The sequence below is a fragment of the Myodes glareolus genome, chromosome 15, assembly GCF_982192425.1.
Source record: "Myodes glareolus chromosome 15, mMyoGla1.1, whole genome shotgun sequence".
NCBI classification, from domain to species: Eukaryota; Metazoa; Chordata; class Mammalia; order Rodentia; family Cricetidae; genus Myodes; species Myodes glareolus.
Genome location: NC_142040.1, coordinates 70308178 through 70333882, shown reverse-complemented (window position 1 = coordinate 70333882; position 25705 = coordinate 70308178). Strand labels below are relative to the sequence as shown.

The 25705-nt window shown below is 44.0% G+C and overlaps 1 protein-coding gene across 4 annotated transcripts in view; it reads right to left on the bottom strand.

Annotated features, from left to right (window-relative positions):
• Ctnnd2 (catenin delta 2) overlaps positions 1-25705 on the bottom strand; it is an 804341-nt gene that overhangs the window by 185291 nt on the left and 593345 nt on the right. For all 4 annotated transcript variants that reach the window (XM_085676585.2, XM_087896972.1, XM_087896974.1 and 1 more), the window contains one exon: positions 22615-22828. In XM_085676585.2, the coding sequence (XP_085532711.2) occupies positions 22615-22828 (214 nt within the window). The remainder of the gene's footprint in view (positions 1-22614; positions 22829-25705) is intronic.

Genomic DNA, 25705 nt, shown 5'->3' with positions numbered 1-25705 from the left:
TAGGAGCAGTAATATGCTTTTTATTTTCTTCGAATAACAACCTCGTGGCTCTGCTTCTTGAGAAATTTCTTGCAGTATTCACTGAGGCTTTGCAGCCAGCAAAGGAAATTGGATATATGGCCTTAATACATAAGGACTTTTTTTAGAAGTGGATTTTCAAGTTAATATTTAAAGCAGTATAAGACAGTATTTACTGTTGATTGGCTGAGACCCTACCCAATTCATAGGCAGCCAGCAAGTACAGAGAAGTCTACAATAGGGCTAGCTTTCCGGTAAGCTAGCAAGAGGACATAGTAGCGGTCATTAGCTGACCACTTTGAGGTGCAGTCAGGCAGATGATGAAAAAATTGCAGTAGTGTCCACCAGCTTTATCGAAGCATGGTGGTCCTCAGGTCAGAGACCATATCTTCTTCATTCTGGCACCCCAAACCGAATACTTCAGGACCTGTGTGGTGCTCACTGATCTGCATCGCAAGATCTAAGAGAAGCTGGGTCCCTAGGTTAGATGTCATATCTCCCTCCCTCGGCCACCCTCACCCTCAGTGTCCCTTGCTTTTAAGCTTTATATAATAAACGTATGAAGATGGTGTATGTCACATATTATGGAATTTCAGCATCATGCTGTCTCTGAGGCAGTATGTTCTATTCATGTCCCATCCGTGCAGGAAGCAGGGCAGAGACGGACCTCCCTGGCCTGAAGAATAGGGTTAGCAGCAACCAGTCTATTTTTGACCAGGGACTCAGTACGGTAGACTCTCTGTCCTGAAACTTCCTAGCAAACACTGGAAACCTGGCCTAGACCCTGTAGACAGCCAAACAAATGCACGCACTTGTGGTGACACAACCTTGCAATTCGTGTGAAACAGAATGCCTCTGTCCACTGAGGAAATGAGGTAGGACCTGTCTGTCCAGGCAGCAGGGAGACGCAGGGCTGACAGAACCTACTACAGGTGAAGCCGTCCTCACCTGACAACCTCAAACCGAAAATGTTTCTAAATATGAAGGTTTTGAGGGCTAACGAGAGGCTCTGGTGGAAAATGACACACCCTACTTTACGTGACAAGGTGCAGTAAAAACGCAGGCGCCCCACTTGGGTTATCCATCATCACCGAGAGAAAAGAAGAGGCACTTCCATTCCCTTACCATCATGCAACGTTTGTTTCGTGTACAAAATCACTAAAAGAAATACAAGATTATTTTCAGACAACATGTGTGAGATGGGTATGAAACAGAAGTGAATTCCACACTTAGATTGTGCCCCATTTCAGAGACAGTTCATAATATGTATTTCATAATGCACTCTAAAATATGAGAAAAACAATTAAAAGCATTTTGTTTTGACACATTTCACATAATTGATCTTCAACCTATGGTATACTGACACAGGAGGTTCTGGGTTGGAATGGCATCTCAGTTGTATTTTAATAAACAAAGACTGCCTGAAGACCCGAAAAGCAAAGCAGCCAGCTACTGGCTCTTACCTCAACCTCAGTCTGAAATGGTGATCCTGTTTCCAGGAATCTCAGAATTAGACTGTGTCAGAGAGCCCCCCCCCCCATCTTATATTCCTCTCTAGGGCCGAGGGCTGGGATTAAAGGCATGCACCACCCAGTTTCTATGGCAACTAGTGTGGCTACTGGGATTAAAAGTGCATGTCATTGTGGTTACTGGGATTAAAGGTGTGTGTTACCATAACTTGGTCTGTAAGGCTGACCAGTTGGGGCTGCTTCACTCTCAGATCTTCAGGCAGGCTTTATTTATTAAAATACAATTGAAATGCCACTACACTGGGCATCAAAACAATTTGGAGAACTGGGACCTCTCTGATTGGACAAATGGACTGGGAGAGTCTTGACTGATGGGGCAGAAAAGGTCCTAGGAGAGAAACCGGACCCCAACAGAATACAGCTACTAGATATAAGGATAGAATGAAGTCGTGGGGGTACTGGGCTTGAAGGAATTGAACAGTCTGCCCCGGCTCAGCAAGGAGAAGCCCGAATCCCATCTCAGGGGAAGAGGCAGAGGTGGAAATCTTTGTTTTTATCACAACTGGGGCCTTAGGAGCACTCTTTGGGGATTTCTATATAAGCCAAATTGCAAGGGCCAGCAAGCTATTCTTTCTGGGCCACATAACAGCTTGCAGGTACAGCTCTCTGGGGGCTTGAGGATGATACCCATGGGGCAGTTTGCATGGAGACAAGCCTACAAGACTGGAGCAGCCAGCAGAGCAGCAATCACGGTGCCCTGGGGAGCAGTGACAATCAGAGGGATGACCTGTATATCTCTAGGAGCACTGCAGAGGATCTGCTGGGCCTGGTGTACAAAACAGATGTAGAAATGCAGCCAGAAGGCTGGGAACAGAAGTCCTTCAAATACATAACTTCACCTGAGAAGGCTCACAAATGCACGATAAGTCCAAGGGCACCTTGACTGGTGTGTGTGTGTGTGTGTGTGTGTGTTTGTGTATACTGGTGCATACACAGCTGTGTATGCAGGCCTGGATTTGTGCTTGCATGTCTACACTTGTAGGTCTGAGCATGCCTAGATTGTACAGGCATAATTAAAGGTATGTTTGGTTCCTGTACAGGCATACCTGAGTGTGCACACATTTGCATGCCAGTGTGTGAAAGTCACCGAACCGCTGTCAAGGAGGACATGTGTATGGAAGATAACTGTTGGCTTCAAATATTTCTTTCTTAAGAATTTCATATATGAGTACAATATTCACATCATTTCCTCTCTCCCATTTTCATTCCCCTTCCTTTCAAGCTGTCTTCTACTCCACATTGTCTCAAAGTCAAGGTCCTACTATTCTTCAGTTATTGTTACATACACACATATAAATACATAAATCTATAACCTGCTGAACGCCTTCATTATTGTTCCTATGTATATGTGTTTAGGGCTGACCATACAGGACTGGATTACCTGCAAGACAACTTGTCCCCATTGTTTTAAATGGCTATGCTCTAACTTCAGCTTCTCGCCCCTCTTACCCATGTCTGGGTGGCTTTATTTTACCACAACCCATAGATGCCCGAGAGCTCTCGTTATAGCTGATTAGATGGTTCTCACCTTCCTGTCCTCAACTCTTAGTGTCACTGTTCTCCTCCAAGCATTCAGAAGTATTATCTCTGAAGAAAACACATAGAAAGAGTAGCTAATGAGAGACAGCGGGGTAGGGGAAGTAGTTCCAAGTGTAGCTTGAGCTGGAGTACTTAACAAATTCCATGCCACACAAACTTCCCATGGTCTAATCCTATTTAAATAAAGAAAGTACTTTGCATAGAGTTGGCTGTTACCATAGCAAACATTGTTTCCTCAGACATAAATGACAGGCAGCCTTGATGGAGATGGAGAGGGAACTCCTTGGTGGTAAAGAGACTTTTAATATTTGGAGACAGCATTAACTTACTTTTCTGTAGCCTGGATAAAATACTACAATCCAAGCAACTTATTTGGGGTTATGGGTCCAGAGAGATGGGTCTATTATGGTAAAGGAGGCATGGCACCAAGCAGCCAATGACATAATTCCTCCTGTAAAGCCACACCTCTTAAACTCCCCAAACACTATCACCAATCAGGAACTACATGTCCAAATACCTGAGCCTATGGGTAATGTTTCTTATTCAAAGCATTGCAGAAGTAGAGAGGCAAACATGAGAATCTTCCTTTCCGTTCACTTAAAAAAAAAGCTTAATGAGGCTTTGTGCCTGCTGTGGGGTGGTTCCCCTTCAGAAATCACACAGTTTACCCCTTTCAATCACATTTTCATTAGGTTCAGCTTATACATAATTTGGCATGTTCAACGTGAAGTTTTTCCCCCGACAATAAAACTTCACATCTGGGTTTACACACTCCAATAACTAAGCTAATAGCAAAGACAGTTTTGCAGAAAGTTATCAAATTGATTAACTGCTCGAAGGGCCTAAATGATTCCGTTCATCTCAAAAGCACAAAAATGTGTTAGATAGGAGTCCCTACTTCCTGTCAATGTAACAAAGTATTAGGCATCTCTTGAAGGCTACATGGAAAGTAAGGCATGCTGATACAATTCTACCACAAACGCGCTGAAGAGTCGACGTGATCAGCTGTGCATGGTGATTACACATCACAGAAAATAGCCCTGAGGTCAAGGTCAAGGGCTGAGAGATGGAGAGAAGCATTTACACTCAACCTTACTTGAGAAAGCACTCATTATGTGTGCACACCTGTGTATAGACCTCTGTGTTTATACATGCCTGTGTGTGCAAGCCAGTGGATTCTTGTCTTGGAGGAGACAGGCGTACGAGAGAAATGGTGTTACTTAAACTTAAACCTTTCTCAGTTTTGTTATTCTTTCTTACTTCCTCATTCTTTCTTTGCAGTGCCCTGGGAATGCTCAGAAACATCTGCCACATTAAGACTCTAAAAGTATCCAAAAGGTAAACAGCTAAAACAAAATAAAAACAACAAAGCAACTAAAAGGACCCATCACCAGTATGATCAAACCGCTAGTTTTCACGCCCAGTATCCTGTTCTATTACTGTTTTCTCAATGTGTGGGGGTTTGTATTTCTCAGCCTTGCATGTTCAGTGTCTTATTGCCTCTCACTAATCGCAAAAGCAAGGTTCTGAATCACGGGCAGTGGAAAGAGGGCAGTTCTTTGTCCCGAGGAAATCATGCACATGTTTATTAACTCTTGACATGCACTGTGAGGGAGCCTTGTCAGTGCAAAGTGAAAGCATCTAACAGTGGACACCTGACCGCGATGCAGGCTCTCTTCTGCTTTCATTTAAGTAGTTGCACAGATGAACTTTGGACACCGTGTGTGAACATAGCACATAGACCACTTGAATTAAAATTCATTTGCTGCCAAAGAGAAAAAAATTCAACATAGACTAAAATCAAGGAAAATGCAGGACACATGTGTATTTGTGTGAACTGGGTCAGGATGTGCATTGTCTTCGCATGACCCCTTCCTTGCAGAAGCACACAGAGATCAGATTTTGGGGAGGGTGATCATATTGACAAGGAGAGAATCCTGGACTGACTGAACATGCAACATTAGACCTCGGTGAAAGGAACTGGCAATGGCCGGCATGAAAAGGCTGTGTACGCTCAGTGAGAGTGTGTGTATATCTGTGATTCTATGTGTAAGTTTGCATACTTGCACCAAGATAAGCAAACAGATGACTGAGCTTAAAGGCATTCTTGCCAAACTTTATGGGGTTTATATAAAGTGACAACTTTCTTGACTCATGTTTTCTTTTTCTGCTATGGCTACCTTAAAGCCAAGCATCCATCTTTAAATCTTTAATTTTCTTTTCCATTGGAGATTAGGCCAGAGACACACTCCTTTCCATGGGTACTGGGAAGGCACTGTTAATATCTGTTAAAGTAAAAATTTTGTTAAATTATCACTGTTAATGATGGTTTTTACAACATTTGTAAGTTTCTATTCTGCTGTTCATTTTCCCGCAAATAAACACAAACATTGAGAATGTGATAATCTGACTTCCTAATCAGCAGAGGTTTGACTTTCTTGCTACTATGTTATTCTGAACAAAAAGACTATTAGTCTAACATCAGTCAGACTGCCCTTAGCACCAGAAATCTGGAACATCCTACAGATGCCTTGAGAGAGCCATGGAAAGATTGTCACTGGCTTCCTGGCTCGGGATGGCACGGTTACCGCCAGAAGAACTGTCTAAACAGTTTGAACAAGACTTTCTGCAATCACACATTTTGATGACACATTTTTACTTTGGCCATAGGGGAAACATTTCCCTTGGAGGAGAGACAACTATCACTGATAGCAAGATTATGACTGATCCAAAACACAAGCCTTCATGAGTATGCCTGGTCCAGAAACAAAGACTGCCCAAACAGCAGCTGTGCCTGGCCCAAATACCCACTCTCCAGGTACATAAACTGCTTAGCTTACTTCATGAACTGGTCGGGAGACACTCTTGCTACCTTCCATGTGTTGTCAGCATCTGTTCCAATAGAGGTTTATCTCTAGTGATCTTGAATTCACAGGTGCTCAATTCAGTTCAGTACCGGCAGCAACTGGATCTCATGGGCACAGTGTATGCTTCCCCTGTGCTTGACAGTCGAAGACACTATGGCGGTTATCTGAACCCAAGACAGTGGCCTTCTAACACTACTTCCTAGAACTACATCATTGGCCTTCCAAATAGCCCAGCACGTTCACCTGAGTTCCTCATAACTGATTTTTGACAGCTGAAGAGGTCCTAGGGCCTCAGAGGTGTCCAGCAGTTGGTGCCTCGTATCTGATACTCAGTGCTAGACTCTGGATGAGCCCTGCTTGCCCAAGTTCTGGATTTCCTGTATAAAACACTGGCAACTGCTGCCCATAGCCAAAAAAACAAGTTTCCTACACAGACTTCAGATCCACTACCTGCAGCACCCACAGACTCCAATTCTCCTGGTCTCAGTATGGATCTGCTTCCCCAGACAACTTATGGACCCTACCCAAGGTTCCCATGAACCTGATTGATCTTTGCCTAACCCAAGGCCTCGTTCCCCATGCCTCATCTCTAGAACACTTTCCTGATGGAGGCAAGTAAGTGTCCACATCATCTTGGCAGCCGCTACTAATAACTCGAGCAGAGAGTTAAGAAGGGAATTGGAAGCTGAGAGAGGAAGAGGGACTCGGGGAACTGTTCAAATGTATCAAGGAGCCTAGAGGAGAATGTGCAAGCTATGGTCATAAGAGATGCTCTTGTCAGGTGCCAACTCTGTAGAGGAAGGCTCGGACAACTACATTATCAAGGACTAAGATCTGGATACCAAGGTTGACACAACTTCAAAGTTAGAGGGCATCTCCTGCTGCTGCTAGTTACTACAATCAGACACGGGGGGCGGGGGGGCGGGGAACCACAAGCTCCTGCAGTGTGGCACTCGGAGAGCTTCCTGACTATCGACAATGGATATCAAAGGAAAGCACAGAGCCCCCAGCTGACTGGTGGGACTTCCTGCTGTAGGCTTCTCTGTCCTTTTCTTGGTGCTCATCTTAGGGAGAACAGATCCCTTCTTCTCAACTGATCCCTCCTTGAGGGCAGAGCTCACATCTCCCTCTTTTCTTTACTGTCTACTATACCTTGACTGAAGTGTGGCTCAGACCTACCCGTACAAGAGCAGCAAAGAAAGAAGACACCATTATACCAGTGTCCCTGCTTCTCGAGTCCCTAGGCTATGGCTCCTGTGCTAAGAAGTAATGTCCCCGAGACCCTTTCTCTGAGCATTCTTTCGAGGACATGTGGCTGACAGCCACCGGTTATGGGATATTTTGATCACATTCTGATTCTCCCGAGACTGCCAATAAAGTTTACTTTGAATCAGAGGGTGAAGCTAGCTACTTTGGCAAAACCAAAATTTGACATAGAGGTTTCCAAGAACCAAGGGCACATAGAGAAGATACAAAGAAAGTAATAGGGTGGGGCTGAGAAAGATTCTCAGCTCTTTTGGATAGAGGAAGGAGAGAGTGAGGAGGTCACCGCCTCACTTCTCTGCTTCTTATCTGATCATTCAGGTTCCTACCCCATTATCTGAGTCTCCAGTTTTTATTGTTAAAGAATAATTAAACGCTTCATCCAGCACTTCAAAATGTCAATCATGCCGTCAATGGAAAGCCCACTGTAAGAGCAAGTCACTATGCAAGCCTTGTACAGAACGAGCAAAAGTGAAGCTTCCAATCTCGCAGGCTGGCTTTGTCTTCTAAGACACAGCATGAAGGAAGCTTGTTCTAGATTCTTTAAGTATAGAATAAAAACATCTGTTGGGAATGAAACCAGGTGTTCGGGAAGGGATGTTGAGACTGTCTGCCTTGCCCCTTACCTCCAACATCCGGTGGGGATTTATATGCTGTGTTTGTTAACGCTAGTTAATGTAATTTTTGTGATAATTGTAGAGCAAATAGAGCAAACTCCCAAATATAATTAGGGAAAAGTGTTTCTAATTAACTTGTTACTCCTGAGTTGCGAAGTAGAGACAGAAATCAGTTACACATTGTCAGGCCTGACGAGCACAAATGCACTCACTGTACATTTCAAGGTTGGTAAGCCAACGGAAACCGAGAGAGCTCACCAATACCTTCCTGAGAGTTCGGCATGCCTGGCAAGGGTGTGTAAGAGAATTTCACCTTAGGTCTCCAGGACTACAGATCATGAAGATGAATGTTGTGTGATCAGCGAAGGCAAACCTCAGATGATTTGGCTATATGTAGGATGGATGAGGATGATCACTTAACATTAGCTTACAAGCTGCTGTGTGTGTGTGTGTGTGTGTGTTTGTGTGTGTGTGTCTTTCTCAATCGTTTCTCCACCTTTGATAGTGTTTTATTTTGAGAGAAGGTCTCTAACTTAGCCCAGATCCTCCTCATTGGCTGGATTGGAGGATTCTGCTATCTTTGTGTCCTCATGCTGGAGTTACAGGCTTGTACGGTTCTGAGTTCTGGGGAATTCAAACTCAAGTCCTCACTTTTGCAGGGCAAAAACTGAACAAGCAGTATCACCCATATAATGATGAAGCTCTACAGTGTTTTCCTGGTAAGTAAAGGGCTATAATAACACTAAGCCCTCCCCAACACAGCACCATCCATGACATCTGATTCCATGCTATGACTTGTGTTACAGTTTATAAAGAAGGGATGCAAGATGCCTTGTCTAGATACAATTATAATAAAAGCCACAACTCTTCTGGGAAATTTAGATCAAAATATCTCACTAAGGCATAATCCTGATCAGCAGGAAGAGGGGCACCCTACTGAGCGAGGGGAGCTGCAGCTGAGAAGGACATGAGCATGAAGACTCCAGGCGACTGCGTCGTGGCATCTCACTAAAACAACCCTTCCGACGTCAGGCGTGAGAGAGTGAAGCTCGCCTCTACTTCAGTATGCCACTACATGCAGGCTTCCCTTTTCAAGCAGAGACGTCTTGTAGATAAGCCCTGGTCCCTCTCTGGTCTCGGGAGAACCACTCACTTGATTTTTCATGCCAGTTCTTGCAGCTTCATGGAACCAGATCTATTGCTTTGGTTTATTATCTGTTTTGTCCACCACAACACACGATGTCTCTGGGCTTAAGATTGAAACCTCTTGTAAAGGTTTTATGAACTGATTATGAAATTCTCCTTAGGATGTTCATTCTCTCCTATACAATTCACCTGAAAAAGCAGATTTTCTCTCTACTTGGCTTCTTCCCAACCCCATCTTCCATCTGGCTCCCTAAAAAACACTCACTGTGATCTTAGCTGTGGAAAAGGAATCCGTATCCACAGGAAAGCTGGTCTATGGCCAGGAGGAATCTGTGCTTTCTGCTCTTGCAATGCTAAGCTTGGCCTCACATCTCTAGGGTGGGCGCTCACCAATGTGTTTAGTGAAGGGCTGAGAATAACCCACAAATGGGCTTCTACCTCTAGGGCAGAGAGTGAGGTGGGCAGGCTCTGATGGTGCACATTTCCTAACTGGACGGGACTCAGCTGGGTAGGAGAAAACTGGGTGTCAGAACAGTGCTGAGGACTGTACATTTTTTGCTTCTTTGCATATCATGGGGCTAATCACTGTAGAGAGACAACTGTAAAATGGCCAAAATGAGAGCAGGTAAGAACAGGCAATGTCTTTATAACGAATGTAATCATTATAAGCTGGCGAGATGCCGTGTGGTCCATAAGAGACCAAGCAAACACACTCCATCTTTTGTGCCCCTCTGCAGTCGAGTGGAATTAACAGCCATGCATTAGTGAGGAAGGAACTTCCCCAGGAAGTCTTCCTTCCTTCCTATGAGTGGACCACACATGATTGAGTGCAGGCTTCATCTCCCATCATTCCTCTGCTCTTTCCCAGAGTGCTAGAGGGCTCAACCTAAACACCTGTTGGCTTCTCTGAGAAGGCTGAGCTCTGACAGTCTTCCTCTTATTAGAGTAACCCCAGGTATCTGAGCTTCCCTGGTCTCCGTGAGAGGTACCCTGGCATTTGTTAGAGGAGGGGCATGAAGCTGCCAGGCCCCACAGGAGGGTGCCCATTCTTGGCTGCACATGTCTACAATCTTAGCCACTCTTCCTGCAATAAAACACTTCTACCAAAGCAACTTATGGAAGAAATGGTTAATTTTGGCTTACAGTTGCAGAGGTATACAATCCCCCATGGCAGGGACATGGCAGCAGGCAGAGAAGGAGAGCATGTACGGTGCCAGGAGCAGAAAGCTGGCCAGTCACACTGCATCTTCACTTAGGATACACTCTGCTTACAGAGTTCAGGATTCTACTCGGGAAATAGTGCCACCCACAGTGGGTACTGGAAGAAGGATGAGATTGAGGCTTCTGTCAACTGTAACCTGAGGGACAGCCACCTTCCAGAGATCTCCCAGAGACTGAAAAAAAGAAAGGAAAGCCAGCAGCAGGTCCCAGCGTTCCCCTCCCACCCAAGAACTGGGTGAGGCTACACATAGATCTTTAACCCCAGCATTTGGGTAGGAGGGGAACACTGGAGCCTTCTAGAATGCAGCCTGGCTCCAGGTTCAGTGAGAGACCCCGTTTCAAGGGACTGTGGGAGAGAGTGATGGATGGGCAGGACAATAGGCATCCATCCATTCTCCCCCGGCCTCCAGGCATGCTCACAGCACACACATGCATCAGGGAAGAATGTTACCTCATGTCAGTCCTGGTACGGTGGGTTATAGTAAGTTGTCTCTACTGAGCTGAGCTGGCGCTACACTTTCAAGAACTCCCTTCCTTCCCAGTTCTAGGTGAGGCTGTCCACAAAAAATTAAGAAGTTTGAAATGGACCAATGAGGCAACAGCCAGAAGTTCTGAAAATATCAGGCAAGGCACAGCCAACACTGGCCTATGCACTCTTTCACTGCTGTGCCGTGTCCCATTCTGGGAGGAAGGCAGCATGGGTACACAGATCTGTCTGCTATACCGAATCTCTTCTCTCAGCTTCCGCAAGCACATACACAGGAGAGCTCTGAACCATAATCACTCATGGTCAGAACAGAATCAGTGACCATCAGTCGCGGACATCATCTCAGGTACTCATTGGTCGCTGTTGTCTTCCATGCTTTCTGTCCAGCTTTTGCTCCCGATTGATGACCAGCCTGATGACCAGTGTCCCTTCCTAGCTCATCGCCAGGCACAGAGCATTCATTGCCAGCTCTGATGACAATATCAGGTCTAATCCTGACGGTAAGTCCATTTTCCAGGTCACTTCCAGTGTGTCTGCTCCTCCAGGCTCACTAATGCTGATGTACCTGATGATGGGATGGGTCGCCTCCAGGCCACATTAGTATTGTAAGGTGACCGGAACACTAAAATTCCACTGTCCAAAATAAGCAACAGGTTACAGACAATTCACCTTCAGGTGGTAAATGTTTAACACCAAAATGAAAGATTTATGTATAAAACGCTGCTACGTGTATGCATGCATTGCTAGCATGTATGTATGTTTGTGTGCCACGTATGTACCTTACAGGAGGAGGCCAGAAGAAGGGGTCAGATCCCCAAGGACTAGAGTTACAGATGACTTTGAGCAATCATGTGAGTGTTGGAAATGAACCTGGATATTTTGGAAGAGCAGCCAGTGCTCTTAACCACCGAGCCATCTCTCTACCTCCTTCACCACCACAGTTAACCTAGACAGCTTTTCTCTTGATTACATTTAAGTTCACTGATAATGGACTCTTGAAGCCAAATGAAACCAGATTGGTATTGCTTTTCCTAAGTTCAAGGGTGTCCCTTTGTCCAGATACTCCAGTGAGCAGAGTGACAGCCTATCAAAGACGTCCTCTCCTTAGCCCCGTAAGCCCGTGATTACAGCCCCACTCACTTTGAACTAGAACACACAGTGGCAAGAGACACTGGCCTTTTAAACTTTATTTTGTTTTTGAACTCTCATGTCTTTGGATTTCAACATGAAATAGGTTTTACCCTTTGATTTTAATTTCTCCTCGGGAATTTGGTATTTCTGCATTGTTGTCCTGTCCTTCTGGGGCATCTGTATTCATTTTCACCTCTGTGTTGTTGCCTTTCGTTACTGTGAGGCCATGATTCACTGTGCTGGACAACATGGGTACACAGTGTTTGGAATAAGGAATGAAATTGGGGTTTAATTTTGAATTCTGAGAGCATAATGGCTCTGAATTTGATGAAAAAAAAAATCTTGCTTTTCTGACCCATTTCAGCAACTCTTGTGGTGATGTAGAAACGCTCTGCCCAGAATTCTAAATGGCCTTCTCCCTCAAGAGCCATAAAGGTGGAAGAAAGGCTGCCATATAAACCATGTGGCGCCTGCTTGTGAAGGAGTCTCTGGATGGTTGTAGAAACCTGGGTAAAAGGAAAAGTGCCTGGGGCTGGGGGATGTAGTTCAGTTTACAGTGCTAGTAGAACATGGCTTCAGCCCATAGAAGCACATTAATGATGATAATAATAATAATAATACCAGTAAATGTCTTAAATTAGTAAGTTCAAGCAGCTGCAACGCCAAGAGTAATGCCGCCAACCTGGCTTCCACAAAGAAGGAAGATAATATTCACCAATATTTACACTTTGTTTCATCCATCACTGTTCAGAAGTCACACGGGGAAGGTATTATTCATTAGGAATCTAATGGAGCAAGGAAGAGAAATGGAAAGATGTATGGAAGCGTAAGGACGGCTCATCCTATGTCTTCGACATGCAAACAGCAGGAGTTCAGTGCACTAGTGGGGCCGTGAGGGATCCAGTTAGGGCTGGGTCTAGCCAGGGGCTCTGTTTCAATGAGGAGACTGGCTGTCCGGATGGACTTTCAGGAAGATATTCCCAGAAGGAGAGCATGTGGCATATGGGAAGGAAATAGGAAGGTAGGAGCTCTGAAGGCACTGTCTAGAAGCAGTGGGCTAGTCCCTGCTCTCTCTGCCCCAGCCACATAAGGGCGGCTCTCACTCACAGGCAGGAACGTGTTGGCCCATCCCTGTAGGCAGAGCAATTACACAGAACTGACAACTCCGAAGAACTTAAGAAAAAATAGAGAAGAAAGCTGATAATATTACTGAGGGCTAAAAGGTTTCCCTAGTGAAAATTCAGTCGTGAAGAAAAGCCTACCTAACAAAGGCACTTAAGGGCCCTTCCACAAAGTCTACCTTGCCAGTCCACCTTCAGTAATGGTTCAACACATAGGAATCCTGCCACATTTGCATGCACAGAGCTCAACAAAGCCCAGTTTCCATCTGAGGGTGATGGTCAGGCTAAAGCACGCCTGTGATACTACAGAGACAAATAGGAGAGTGGACGCTAGGAACAGTGAGATAATTCATGATACATCACATTCCTAGAGAAATTCTTTAACAGGGTGTATTAGTAAAATGAAAATAGAGGCCATAAAATCATAAAGCAAGTTCTTGAAATGAATGAAAGAGATGATATCCTATTGCTTGAGCCTCCTCCCCGAGGCTTCTACAAAGAGTGAGGAAAATGAATGCCACAAATAAATATTAGGCAGTGGAAACTCTTCAGAGACTATGTAACAGAGAGGGCAAAGGTCTCCAGATTACCCAAGAAAAGACAAAAAAAAGATAACTTGAGGGTCAAAGTCTGACTAATTACATAGAGGACAGAAGAAGAGGCTATGGGAGTTAGTGTTTTTCAAAAAGGCAATATGCTAGCACTGGAGAAGGTCATTTTTTAATGTGGAAGTGTTCATTACCAAGGAAGATTTTTCAAAGAAAGACACAGCTCGCTAGCAGCACACACCTTCACAGAGTCCTATAATATCAAAGGTAAAACTGCAGTCATAAAATATTCCTAAGAAAAATAACTTCCTACCATAAATTCCACATCCAGTATAGTTCACTTACAGATGAGATGTTAAAACGGTGTTCTTTTAATAATATTTACAGATTGCCCATTTTTAGGAATATGTAAAACAGTAAAACAATAGAGAGGAGGCTATTGAGATCTAGGGAACATTGTAAGCTGGGGCTGCTGTGCAGTAGATTTGGGGAACACGACCCTGATGTTGCCAGATGTGTGGGATTTTAGGATACAATATATGGAGTAGACAGGAGATCAGTGATCACAAAAAACATGAGCAAAGATTAAAAAACAAACACTGCATGTTTTTTCTCATATGCAGGACTTTGTGTGTGTGTGTGTGTGTGTGTGTGTTTGTGTGTGTGTGTGTATGTGTGTGTGTGTGTATGTGTGTGTGTGTATGTGTGTGTGTGTGTGTGTGTGTGTGTGTGTGTGCGTGTAGTCATGCAGAAATGCAGAAAGGGGACCATGAAAAGGAAGGAAGAGATTTTATGGAAAGAAAAATAAAATAAAGAGCAGGTAATAGAATACACAGTATAGATGAACATGCTGTAACATAATGTTGGGAGCAGCGAACCCTCAGATCCTGAATTTCTTGTAAACAACTCCCCCCCCCCAATCTGAGTGCCTACAGCTGCTTTGAGCACAACACTCTCAGGAGTTCCTGATGGCAGGGGACTGGTTTCTGGTGCGTTTGGCTGGGGCGTGGCTATCCCTATATAAGCTGCCCCGGACACAATAAAGGGGGCATTCTGGCATCAAGGATGACCTTGTCTCTGTCTGTGAGTCTTTGTGTGTTTCAATCTCCAGCCCCTTGTCTGGCTCACGAACCGTATGGTGGCGCGTAGAGCGCAGACAGGTATGGTGCACTGCAACAAAAACCATTACTTTGTATGCCAACTTAAAAACCAAGAAAGAAAAATGAAATCATTGGCAAGGTTGAGTCAGTGCCTGGTCTCCTTAATGAAAAGAAAGGACCATTTGGGCACATACAGCATAAACAGAATACCCCCCACTGCTCGAGAAATCATGCTCCCAAGGACACTTGCTTTAACCCAATGGAAAACCTACTAACCAAGTCTTCTGCTCCAATAAACACTGTTTTATTATGATTTGTGAAGCATTCTCAAAACTTCAGTTGTGTATTTCAAAACTTATGCTGATTATTCCCACATTGAGAGAGAGAAAACCTTACATTAGTCAAGCCCAAAGGACAGGCAACATTTCTAATTGGTGCGTTTGCTCCCAAGCACTGTGAGTAATGGACAGCAGGGAATAACTTCGACTGGGGTTAAATACAAGGCTGATCATTATCTCATCATCATTATTGCATAGAAGGAAAATTATGTATTCCCAGGTCTGCTACGCGGCGGAGAAATACATGCCGCTGGGAGCTGAGGCCGCAATGTGAGCAAGCAGGTGTTTTCCAGCGTCTATGGCTGTGTGCTGCATACAGATTTCTCTATTTTAACATTTAATTACTGTTCAAACAATTTTCCAAGAATTATTCAATAAACAATTTATAGGCCTGGAGGATGATTGCTTTATTTTATTCTTCTATTGTTTGCATTCTGGCTTCCTCAGTGTCTGTTTTGAATTGGTAGATCCACCTTGCACATGGTAATGCATTTCATGTGGACATCTTAATGCAGCGATGTCAGGCGCTTGACCACGTCACGGCCCTACTCATCTCTCCCTCTCCTGTGAGTCCCTCTAGTTTCCCTAGAGAGCTCACCTCTACCTTTTCCTGTCACATATACATATGTGAGTTTACGAATCTATGTAAATTCTATGACCCCCAAATGAGAGAAGGGGTGATAATTTTCTTCATATGCTAATCTCTAGGTGCATCCACTTTCCTGTGAACAACATGATGCTGCCCTTTACTGATGAATACAATTACAGTGTGCGTATACGCCACTTTTCTCTTCACTCATTTCCCTGATGGATGGACACAGAGGCTGATTCCGAGACTTAATAGCAAGACTTTATCCAAATTCCTGCCTATAAAACATGTTTAAATCACCTAATTCATCACCTTACAATTCTGCACATCCCAATATATAACTGTAGACAGAATGACTCCAAAGAACCCCTCTCCCTGGCTCCCTAACATTTCCCAATGCTCTGTATTCCTATGATGAGCTCAGGGGCAGAGGACAGAAACAGCCCCCTTTACCTAGAGGACTCCTATCACACACCACGTCATGAGACCTTGATGAGTTCTCATCATGCCTCCTGCAGAACTGAGAAGTCACAGTTTGACATAATTCATGCGTGGACACTTGACCTCATTGCCAAAGGGTCTGTGGAGCTGTGCAGGCTCCCAGGAGCAAATGAAGTGAAGCAAGCCACTTTCACATTCTCGTCTACCCTCTATAGACATCGATTTCCTCATGGCTCATCTAGTAAGTTTATAAAATGTGGACACATTTGTCAGAATATCCCTGTCTCCGTTAGGGTGTGATGGCTGTGAAGAGACACCATTACCATGGCAACTCTTATACACATTTAGTTGGGGCTGCCTTACGGTTCCAGAGGTTTAGTCCATTATCATCATGGCGAAAAGCATGACAGCATGCAGGCAGGCATGGTGCTGGAGAAGGAGCTGAGAGCTCTACACCTTGACCCCCAGGCAGCAGGAGAATGTGGGCCACACTGGGCATAGCTTGGGCATATGAGACCTAAAACCTGGCCCACAGTGACACACTTCCTCCACCAAGGCTACATGTACTCCAATGAAGCTACACCTCCTAAGAGTACCATGCCCTATAGGCCAAGCATTCAAACACATGAGTCTATGGGGGCCATTTCTATTCAAACCATCAGAGTATCTTTATCTATTTATCATTAATACCCAGGCACTGGCCATTCAGAGCGCTTTACCCTGGCGGTGAGTTCCAGATGGAGGGTGGTTAGTTAACAAGTCTACAGACCACCCACCACCTGGGTCCTGTGAAGTGCTTGAGGCATGAATGGAACGCATGACATTCCTGGGCTCACATGGGCAGGGTTCCTATATCAAGAAGCCCGTGGAACTTGGGCAGAGACAAGTGTCTCAGAGGAGGAGAGATAAAGAGACCTGGAAGGGTTTGATGACCTTGGGGTTAACCTGGGTTAGTTGAACTGAGACCAGGAATTCCTCACGCTCTGCAGGAGGCAGCAGAATCAGCGCTCTAAAGCTCCCTTTGGCAGATGACATGGGCCAGTGCTGAAGATGAAAATGTTTCTCTAAGGCTCTCTGAGATACCTTCAGTTCACCTCATTTTCTGTTCCTCAAGCTGGGGGATTGACTTTGGTTAGACCTGATCATTGGTGTGATGTCTAAACAGAAGCCAACTGAGTTCTGCAGGCTTATTGGTATCCCCTAAGTCTCTGCCATTGCATTGACCATCCTTCTCAGTACCCACCCTTCTCTGCAAGCTTGTCCTCACAGGTGATGGAGGAGGGTTATCTGTCTATTGTGTTATTTTCATTGGTCAATAAAGAGACTGTCTTGGCCCCTTGATAGGACAGAAAATTAGGTAGGCGGAGTAAACAGAACAGAATGCTGGGAAGAGGGCAATGAGGCAGAAGCCATGGAGCCAGCCACCAGGTCAGACATGCTGAATCTTTTCCGGTAAGCCACCAGCTCGTGGTGCTATACAGATTATTAGAAATGGCTTAATATCAAGATATGAGAGTTAGTCAGTAACTAACTCTCTAGAGATAATGGGCCAGGCAGTGTTTAAACGAATACAACTTATGTGTTATTATTTCTGGGGCTAAGCTAGCCGTGCGGGAGCCGGGCAGGACGAAAAGCAGGTCTGCCCGCAACTCCTCACTACAGATGGCACCCAACGTGGATAACTAAATCCACAGAAAGCTTGAGAAAGCTTGGGAAAAAATAGAGTAAAACATGTTTTGTTGGTAGCACCAATTTCTCAGGTCTACTCTGTTTGCTAGAGGCAAGCAAGCGCTCTCGTCTAAGAGAGGCTTCCTGACTCAGCTTTAGCTGCAAAACCCTGCAGCTCATTAAGAGGTCCTGCCATGAAACATTTAAATGGTGTTGGTGAAAAGCTGAATGCATGCTTTTCGGCTTTCAGCCATAGCAGGAAAAAAGCTGCGCTGTTTTAAAATGCCGGCTTTCTGGGCTGTCCTGCCAGGGCAAACTCTGACTCTTTCAGGCAGGCAGTCCGACTGAGTATGGTCTCTGAGTAGAATGCTACAACTTGCTTGTTGGCAGGGACCTTAAAACACTGTAGAGTTGTGGTGATAAAAATGGCTCTGGCGGTACCTCTGCCATGAAGCTGGAAAGCTAAGGAATGGGTTAATTCCAGCCATAAAAGCCACAGCTTTAGTCCTCTCCTTAAAGGCTCATGTGGTCAAAAAAAGAGAAATATACAGTAAAAAGAGATTCAAAGAGGAAGAAAACCTCTAAATGGTTTACTATGAGTTAAAAATATATGCAGGTTAAAAGGTTAAAGTCATTAAAAATAAAAAAGAAAGGGAGATATAGGGTGTGGTGGTACACACCTTTAATCCCAATGCCTGGGAGGCAGAGGCATATTGACCTCTGTGACTTCAAGAGACAGAGGTAGAGATTGACCTCTGTGACCTCAAGGTGTGGTAGCACACGCCTTTAATCCCAATGCCTGGGAGGCAGAGACAGATCTCTGTGAGTTCAAGGTGTGGTAGCACACACCTTTAATCCCAGTGCTGGGGAGGCTGAGACAGTGGGATCTCTGAGTTCAAGGACAGCCTGGTCTACAGAGTTATTCCAGGACAAAGATATACAGAGAACCAGTCTCAAAAAGTAAAAAGTAAAAATAAAAGAAATAGAGGTTAAAAATAAAGCTGCACAAAGATGGAAAATACACAGAGAATCATGATACTGTATGCTATTATGCTCTCTTTGAATTGTTTGAATGCTGAGGAAGGAGCAACAGCTGTTAAAAGATATTTGTTTATAAATGCTGCTGAACTAATCCAAGATAGATATTTTGAAAATACCTTGACTTCAGAATTTGGATCTAAGGATATGATACTTTGGAAAGGAGGTTCTTCTTTTGTTTTCACAGAGAATGAGACCCTGTGGATTGCTTCTATCCCAATATGGTATGATAGACCACGCCCTCCTGAAAGGTTTCTGTGAACACCCTCAAAAAATTTCTTCACTCAACTGCCGTTTGAGATGAACCTGACAGACAGGTTTTACCACGAAAGACCTGATTAACAGCGCCCCTAAACAGCAGGAAGAAGTTTGGAGAGAAATAACTACGTCCATATTCCCAAATATTGCTTATAAATGTTCTTTTACATTTAAAGGGGGATATGATATAGATATGAATAATTTCATTGGTATGGATTTTAAGGTCAATTTTGTTATATGTATATATGTTTCTGATCTTGATTGAGGTTTGTGATTGTGTAGTTTATTTAAAAATGCAATGTATAATTAAAAATATAGGTTGTTAATGGATAATACTAGCTTGTAGTAATGTTAGTCTGATTTTCTAGAAGTGCATAGATATATTTCAGATAGACATTCATATCTTTCAAAGACTACAGAACATGGCATTTAATGTTTTAATAACTTAGGACAATGAGACACGTCTGCTCCTGGCAGCACCAATCTACTTCAAGAGGAAGATGGGCATCGAAGAGGCTCCTTATGGAGTTGGTTAGCCATTTGGGCAAGAAACTGCTCTTGCCTGGACTGTTGTATAAACTGGACACAGAGAACCCGCAGAGAGAGGACTGCTGAACTTGCCTAAAGGTGAGATGATCTTTTGAGGTTCTTGATTCATGAAAGAGTCTGCGAGACATTCTGCAGGACATAGCAGATAGTGATTGAACTGCCTTTGAAATTTCCTGCTTCATGGAAATGTCTCTGGATATTATGGGCCTGAAGGCCGAAGATGGGTGCCCCAACGATACAGAGGAACTTTGGGTGACTGTCCAGGTAGCAAGATGTTTCTGTCATTTCTAGAGTTTTGGAAGTTGCTTACTTCTTGTTTACTTAGGTAATATTATATCCTTCTGGAGTCTTTAATGGAGTTGAAGAATGGATAGTCATAGTTATAGTTTTCCATTATTATGATAAAGATACAGTTATAAATATTGTGACTGTAATTCTTGCTTGATAACTGTTTTGTTATGTGTAATTTTACTATGTTAAAATGAAAGCCTTTCTTTTTTGTTTAAACAGAAAAAGGGGAAATGATGGAGGAGGGTTATCTGTCTATTGTGTTATTTTCATTGGTCAATAAAGAGACTGCCTTGGCCCCTTGATAGGACAGAAAATTAGGTAGGCGGAGTAAACAGAACAGAATGCTGGGAAGAGGGCAATGAGGCAGAAGCCATGGAGCCAGCCACCAGGTCAGACATGCTGAATCTTTTCCGGTAAGCCACCAGCTCGTGGTGCTATACAGATTATTAGAAATGGCTTAATATCAAGATATGAGAGTTAGTCAGTAACTAACTCTCTAGAGATAATGGGCCAGGCAGTGTTTAAACGAATACAACTTATGTGTTATTATTTCTGGGGCTAAGCTAGCCGTGCGGGAGCCGGGCAGGACGAAAAGCAGGTCTGCCTGCAACTCCTCACTACACACAGGTGCTTTCCTTCTTCCTGTTTCCTTCTGTGGGATGGTACTGCAGCCCAAGTTTGCAGTACCTACAAAGTACATCACCTACAAAGCTAATTCCAGCTACAGCGAGACTATAACACTCCACCTCTGGGAAGGCAGGGAACATTGGCTAGGGTGCTAACTTTGATTCTTCATAATTGATTTGCTGCTGAGTCAAAGACAGCGTTCCTTTCAGGAAGGAAGGCGAAGAAAGTTTTGGCCACCACGGGGACACACTTGTCTGGCTTTCCTCAGGAGAAGCAGAGTAAGAAGGGAAGGTCTTTGTAAGCCAAGTACCAACTACATCCTTCCCACAGCCCAAGCTTCGCCACAAGTGGTGTCTTCTTGACCCTCCGAGAAGGATGTATGGTTTTTATTATTTCCAAATGGAGCTCACAGAGACATTTCTATCATTGTTTTGGGTTAAAATGGTAGTTTCCAAGATCTTCCAAAGGCGGACGGAGAATGTTTCGGCTTCTCTCGACTCCTTTATAGCCAGCTCAAGGGCCAGCAGCAGCAGCTCATCCAATGGGTTTCTCTACCTCTGACATTGACACTGTTTCTTTGCCAATGGGACAAACGCTACTGAAGCAGCCTCGATCTAATGGTTTTGTGTTACAGACAATACAAAGCTGACTTAATTCCAAGTCTTTTCCAAGCAGGAGATGGCATGCACAGCATGTGCAGAAGGCACTGTAGACTCTTATTCTCCTGGTCTTCTGCATCCAGTAGCAAAACCTTTATGCACCAAGCATCTTGTTTCCGGCACACATATCGCGACCTTTTCTCCCAGGCATTCCCAATTCACACTCAGCCAGTGAAAATAAAGGCCGTCTTGCATAACCATAATGACAGGGAGTAGTTTAGATTATCTAACTCACCTCCAAACAGTCCTCAAAAAAAATCACAGAATGCACATAATGACCACTTTACCTTGCCTGACCCATCTGAGCTTATTGTGAAACATTACTTTAATAATACTCTAACCCTTGCTAATAATCATTTCCAAAAGGAAAACCCTCTACTTATAGAAAAATGAAGGAGAAATAAAGCCAGCAAGCAAGTAAGGGTTAGTAGAGGACATAACAAAGAAAAAATAAAAAAGAATGAGGCAATGTGGGTCTGGTTTAAACTTAGCTAAAAACAAGAAAACGGCAGAACAAAGACATTGGAGGAAGAAGACACAGGAGATGTACTGAAACTGGGAGTCTGGCCCCGGCCTTGGATGCCTATTTATGACTCTGTAGCTTGAGCTACGTATGTCCTTAACTAAGTTTTTCACATATTTCATCCACGTAGATACAGGGAAATTTTAGACCCGAGGCAGAAGGTCAATGCAATGGTATCGTGGATAATTAAGAGATCTTTTGGGAAAGTTGCATTTGGAATTCATTTGTCAAAGAGTTGCTTGTAGGGGTTCTTTAATGAACCAGATGCCAAACAACACCTACAACAGCAGCAAGCATAACGAAGAAGAGGAAGCTTCAGAGCAATTTGGAATCCCACACCGGGGACATGCAGGTCATTAGAACTCCAACGAGTTAAGACCACACACTTACAAAGTGAGGAATGACAGTTAGTGGTTAACATGTACTCTGTCCAATTATTCCAAGAAAGGTATGGGCTGACTGCTTTCAACATTCTCCCTGTTTGCACCCTCAATAATCTACAAGCTCCCGTTATTATATCTAAAACCCAAAGTTCTGTGAATGTGGAAAGACATTCAAGTTAATTTTCAAATAGTTCTTTAGTATTCAGTACTATAACCTTGGGACGTGGAGCACGCAGGGGTATTTTACTCAATAAATTCACACTAGAAGCACAATCTGCTCAGTGTACTTATAAACCAGAACATGCGGCTGATTGCCAATAGCTTGCATGCCTCGTTTTTTTTTATCAGGTATTTCTAATGTTACTCTAATGACGGCCTGTGGATCCTGTAAGATATTCAACTACTTCTAAAGCAAATAACAAGGACTGAAGTAAGATCACAGGATTTTGGTGATAGCTGCCTTTACTGGATTATTAAGTACGATCAACCTATGTGAGTTACCTTTGATGGTATTTTGCTCACTCATTGGAAATTGGAGAATGACTGTGCTATCAGATCTGGGAGGCTCTGTGTTGTAATACTTGGTTCTTACATTTGCTACTGGGCTAGAAAAAGAAACACGCATCTTGAGACAAAACAGAACCATTTAGTGAGAGGCCTCACCTGTGACCAGCTCCCGGATCTCCAGGTCTGTGGTCTTGCGAAGCAGCCTCACCAGCGCTGGAATGCCACCACAGTTTTTCAGGGCGATCTTGTTGTCATCATTAGCCTTCCCATACACCAAGTTCCTCAGAGCCCCACAGGCACTGCGGTGGACTTCCGTCATCCGGTGGTCCAGCAGGTCCACCAGGAGCTGGATGCCTCCTTGTCTCCTTATCTGAAAGAACAGGGAAACAGCTTTGGCCTTGGAGAGTCAAGTTCCACTGTCTGAGTCCAAGCACTGTTATCCTCAGAAAACCTGCCATCAACAACTGCACGGACTGAATTAGGCTTAGGAAGGGGAAAGAAAACAACTGAGCGCTCTTGTTGGATTCCATTCCGGGCAGCCACCTTAATAACCCACCAATAAGGAGCTGAATGTACCGCTTTTGAATGACAGAATCTTGGAAATATGATTTTAACTTCATAATGGGTGTCTCAGATGTTTCTATAAAGAAAACAAAAACGTCACGTGCTCATGGGGTTAGAATGATTACCGTTCCTAACACTTTACTGAATTTTACCACTGTCTTCAAGGGCAGTAGTGTTGATACAGAAAAGACTGAAAGTATTCTACTAAACAGGAGAAGACCTCAAACACGTAAAGACACTGACGCTAGATGGGAAACCGAAATAACCGACACTGGGGTTTTGTCTCAGAAGCTCTGGGGGATGAAGAAGGTCACTCGGAGTGCGAGGCACAGTGTGGGTGGCTCCACTAAGCACATTGTATACTTAAATCTTTGATTAGCAAGTGAAGTGAAGAGTACATTATGTTTCCATGTTCTATTTGTTGAAAGGAAACAGTCATCTGGAGATGAACGCAACAAATGCTTTGTGATACATATTCCAGATTTATGTTCTTTTTGCTGCCTGTTAACACTGGGGGCGATTTAAATATTTAAATTGAAAAGAGAACAAAGTAGCTCATTAATACACAGACTCTTTCTTGGCATGGCCATCAGCTAAGCCATATCTGAACTCTGCTGTGTTTGTGGGGACAATCACCCGATTCACTTGAGAGGGCTGCTTTGTCTTTCTTTAGACTGCAGTGTTAGTAGGGATGAAGGCCTGACACCTCCAAGATTTAATTTTCATATTCCAGAAAACGTATTCATCCCAGAAATGTGCTAGGACACATGCTGTATCCTGCCACTCTCTCAATGGTGCTCAGCTGCATGCTTCACGCTGCAATCTGGGCATCCCTACTTTCCCTCCAGCATCCCAAGGTCCCATAGGACTGAATTCTTCATTTGCTTCACCAATATATTTTCATCCCAAGTGCATTTCCATGCTCATGGTAAAAGTTCACCACATAAGAGATGAATGAATGAGGAGAGTTAATTAATATATAACTTGCTACCTTAGGGTTCTACAGATTTACTAAAATATTGCTTTTCAAAATTGAGCAATAATCCCTGCAAAGGAACGAGCGGGGAAAAGGCCTTTTGTGAATAGTCCAGGATGTGGTATGCAGGGACCTCAAGGGGGCATTTCCCACACCAGCTTACAAACATAAGGAGGGAAGGAAGGCTTCGTGCACACCGGGTGGAACACTGATGACTCACTGGGAGCCTACGAGAAGTGTTTTCACTCATGCACACAATGCAAACAGAAGAAGAAGAAAGCCTCACAGTGCTCACAGAACCCCAATTCTTTCATCCGGAAAGCATGATGTAGCCTTTTGTGTATTGTGCCTCCCATGGGAAAAGCACCAGAGAAGACAGAGGGGAGGACTCCCAGGGCACATCACTGCTGAGTGAATGCGGAGTTCTCTTCTGTGCACTGTGCACAGCCTGCAGGGGGTAAGGATGCCTGGGGAAGTCATCTGAAAGGACTGCTGAATTGATTTAAGAAACAAAACAAAACAAAACAATGGAACCGGAAACAATGTCCCTCCCTCACAATTTTACCCTGGGCTTGTCTGCAGCATTCAGAACCGTGTGTTTGTGTGTGTGTGTGTGTGTGTGTTGAACCGAGCATGTCTGCACTGCAGCCCCAGCCACTTCATCGCCTCAACTCAGAGGGGTGCTCCATGTGTACACAAAGGCTAGAAGGAAAGTCCTTTTTTTCCCCTCTGTGTGTATTTGCATATGTGTTCTGTGCTTTATAATTCTATGAATTCTAATAATGATGAAGTCATGGAGAGAGAAGAAATAAATCTCACCAGATATCAGGCATAGATATATTAAAAGTGGGAGGAAGTTAGTAAGTTACGTTTTAATTTTGTAAATATGTTTAATTTGTAATAATGCATTTCATATTTATGCAATTTAATAAAGTAATATGAAATAACAGTTCTGGAAGCTGAACAGTTGGTTCTTGCTTGCATGTGTACATGTGCTTGGCTGACACATGTGTGTATGTGTGCACATGCATGAGGTTAGAGGCTGAGGTTGGGTGTCTTAACTGCTTTTCTTGTGGTGGTATGAATGAAAATGCCCCCCATAAACTCACAAGGAGTGGCATTATTGAGGTGTGGCCTTGCAGGAGTAGGTGTGGCTTTGCTAGAATAAGTGTGTCACTGGCAGCAGGCTTTCAGAAGCTCAAGCCAGGCCCAATAACTCACATGCTCTTCCTGCTGCCTGCCAATCTAGATGTATGACTCTCAGCTACTTCTTCAGTACTGTGTCTGCCTATACGTCCCCATGCTTCCCACCATGACAATAATGAACTAAACCTCTGAATTGTAATCCATCCCCAATTACTGTTTTATTTTATAAGAGTTGCCTTGGTCATGGCATCTCTTCACAGTAATAGAAACCCCAACTAAAACAATTCCTGCTCTCTACATTAGATTTTGAGAGAGGATCTCTTACTGAATATAGAGTTCATGGAGCCCCAGGCACCCCTCTGGCTCCACCTGCCCACTGTTGGCATCACATATGTAAGCCACCACATCTCCAGGTTTTTATGTGCATGCCAGGGATCCGAACTTGTAGGTACACAGGTTCCCCATTTTTCCCCGAGGTGCTATGCAGGGCTGTTCTGCTTCCTGGTTCCACTGCAGCAGCTTGAGGGTGTAGCATAGAACTGCCCTCTCCTGTTATGTTAA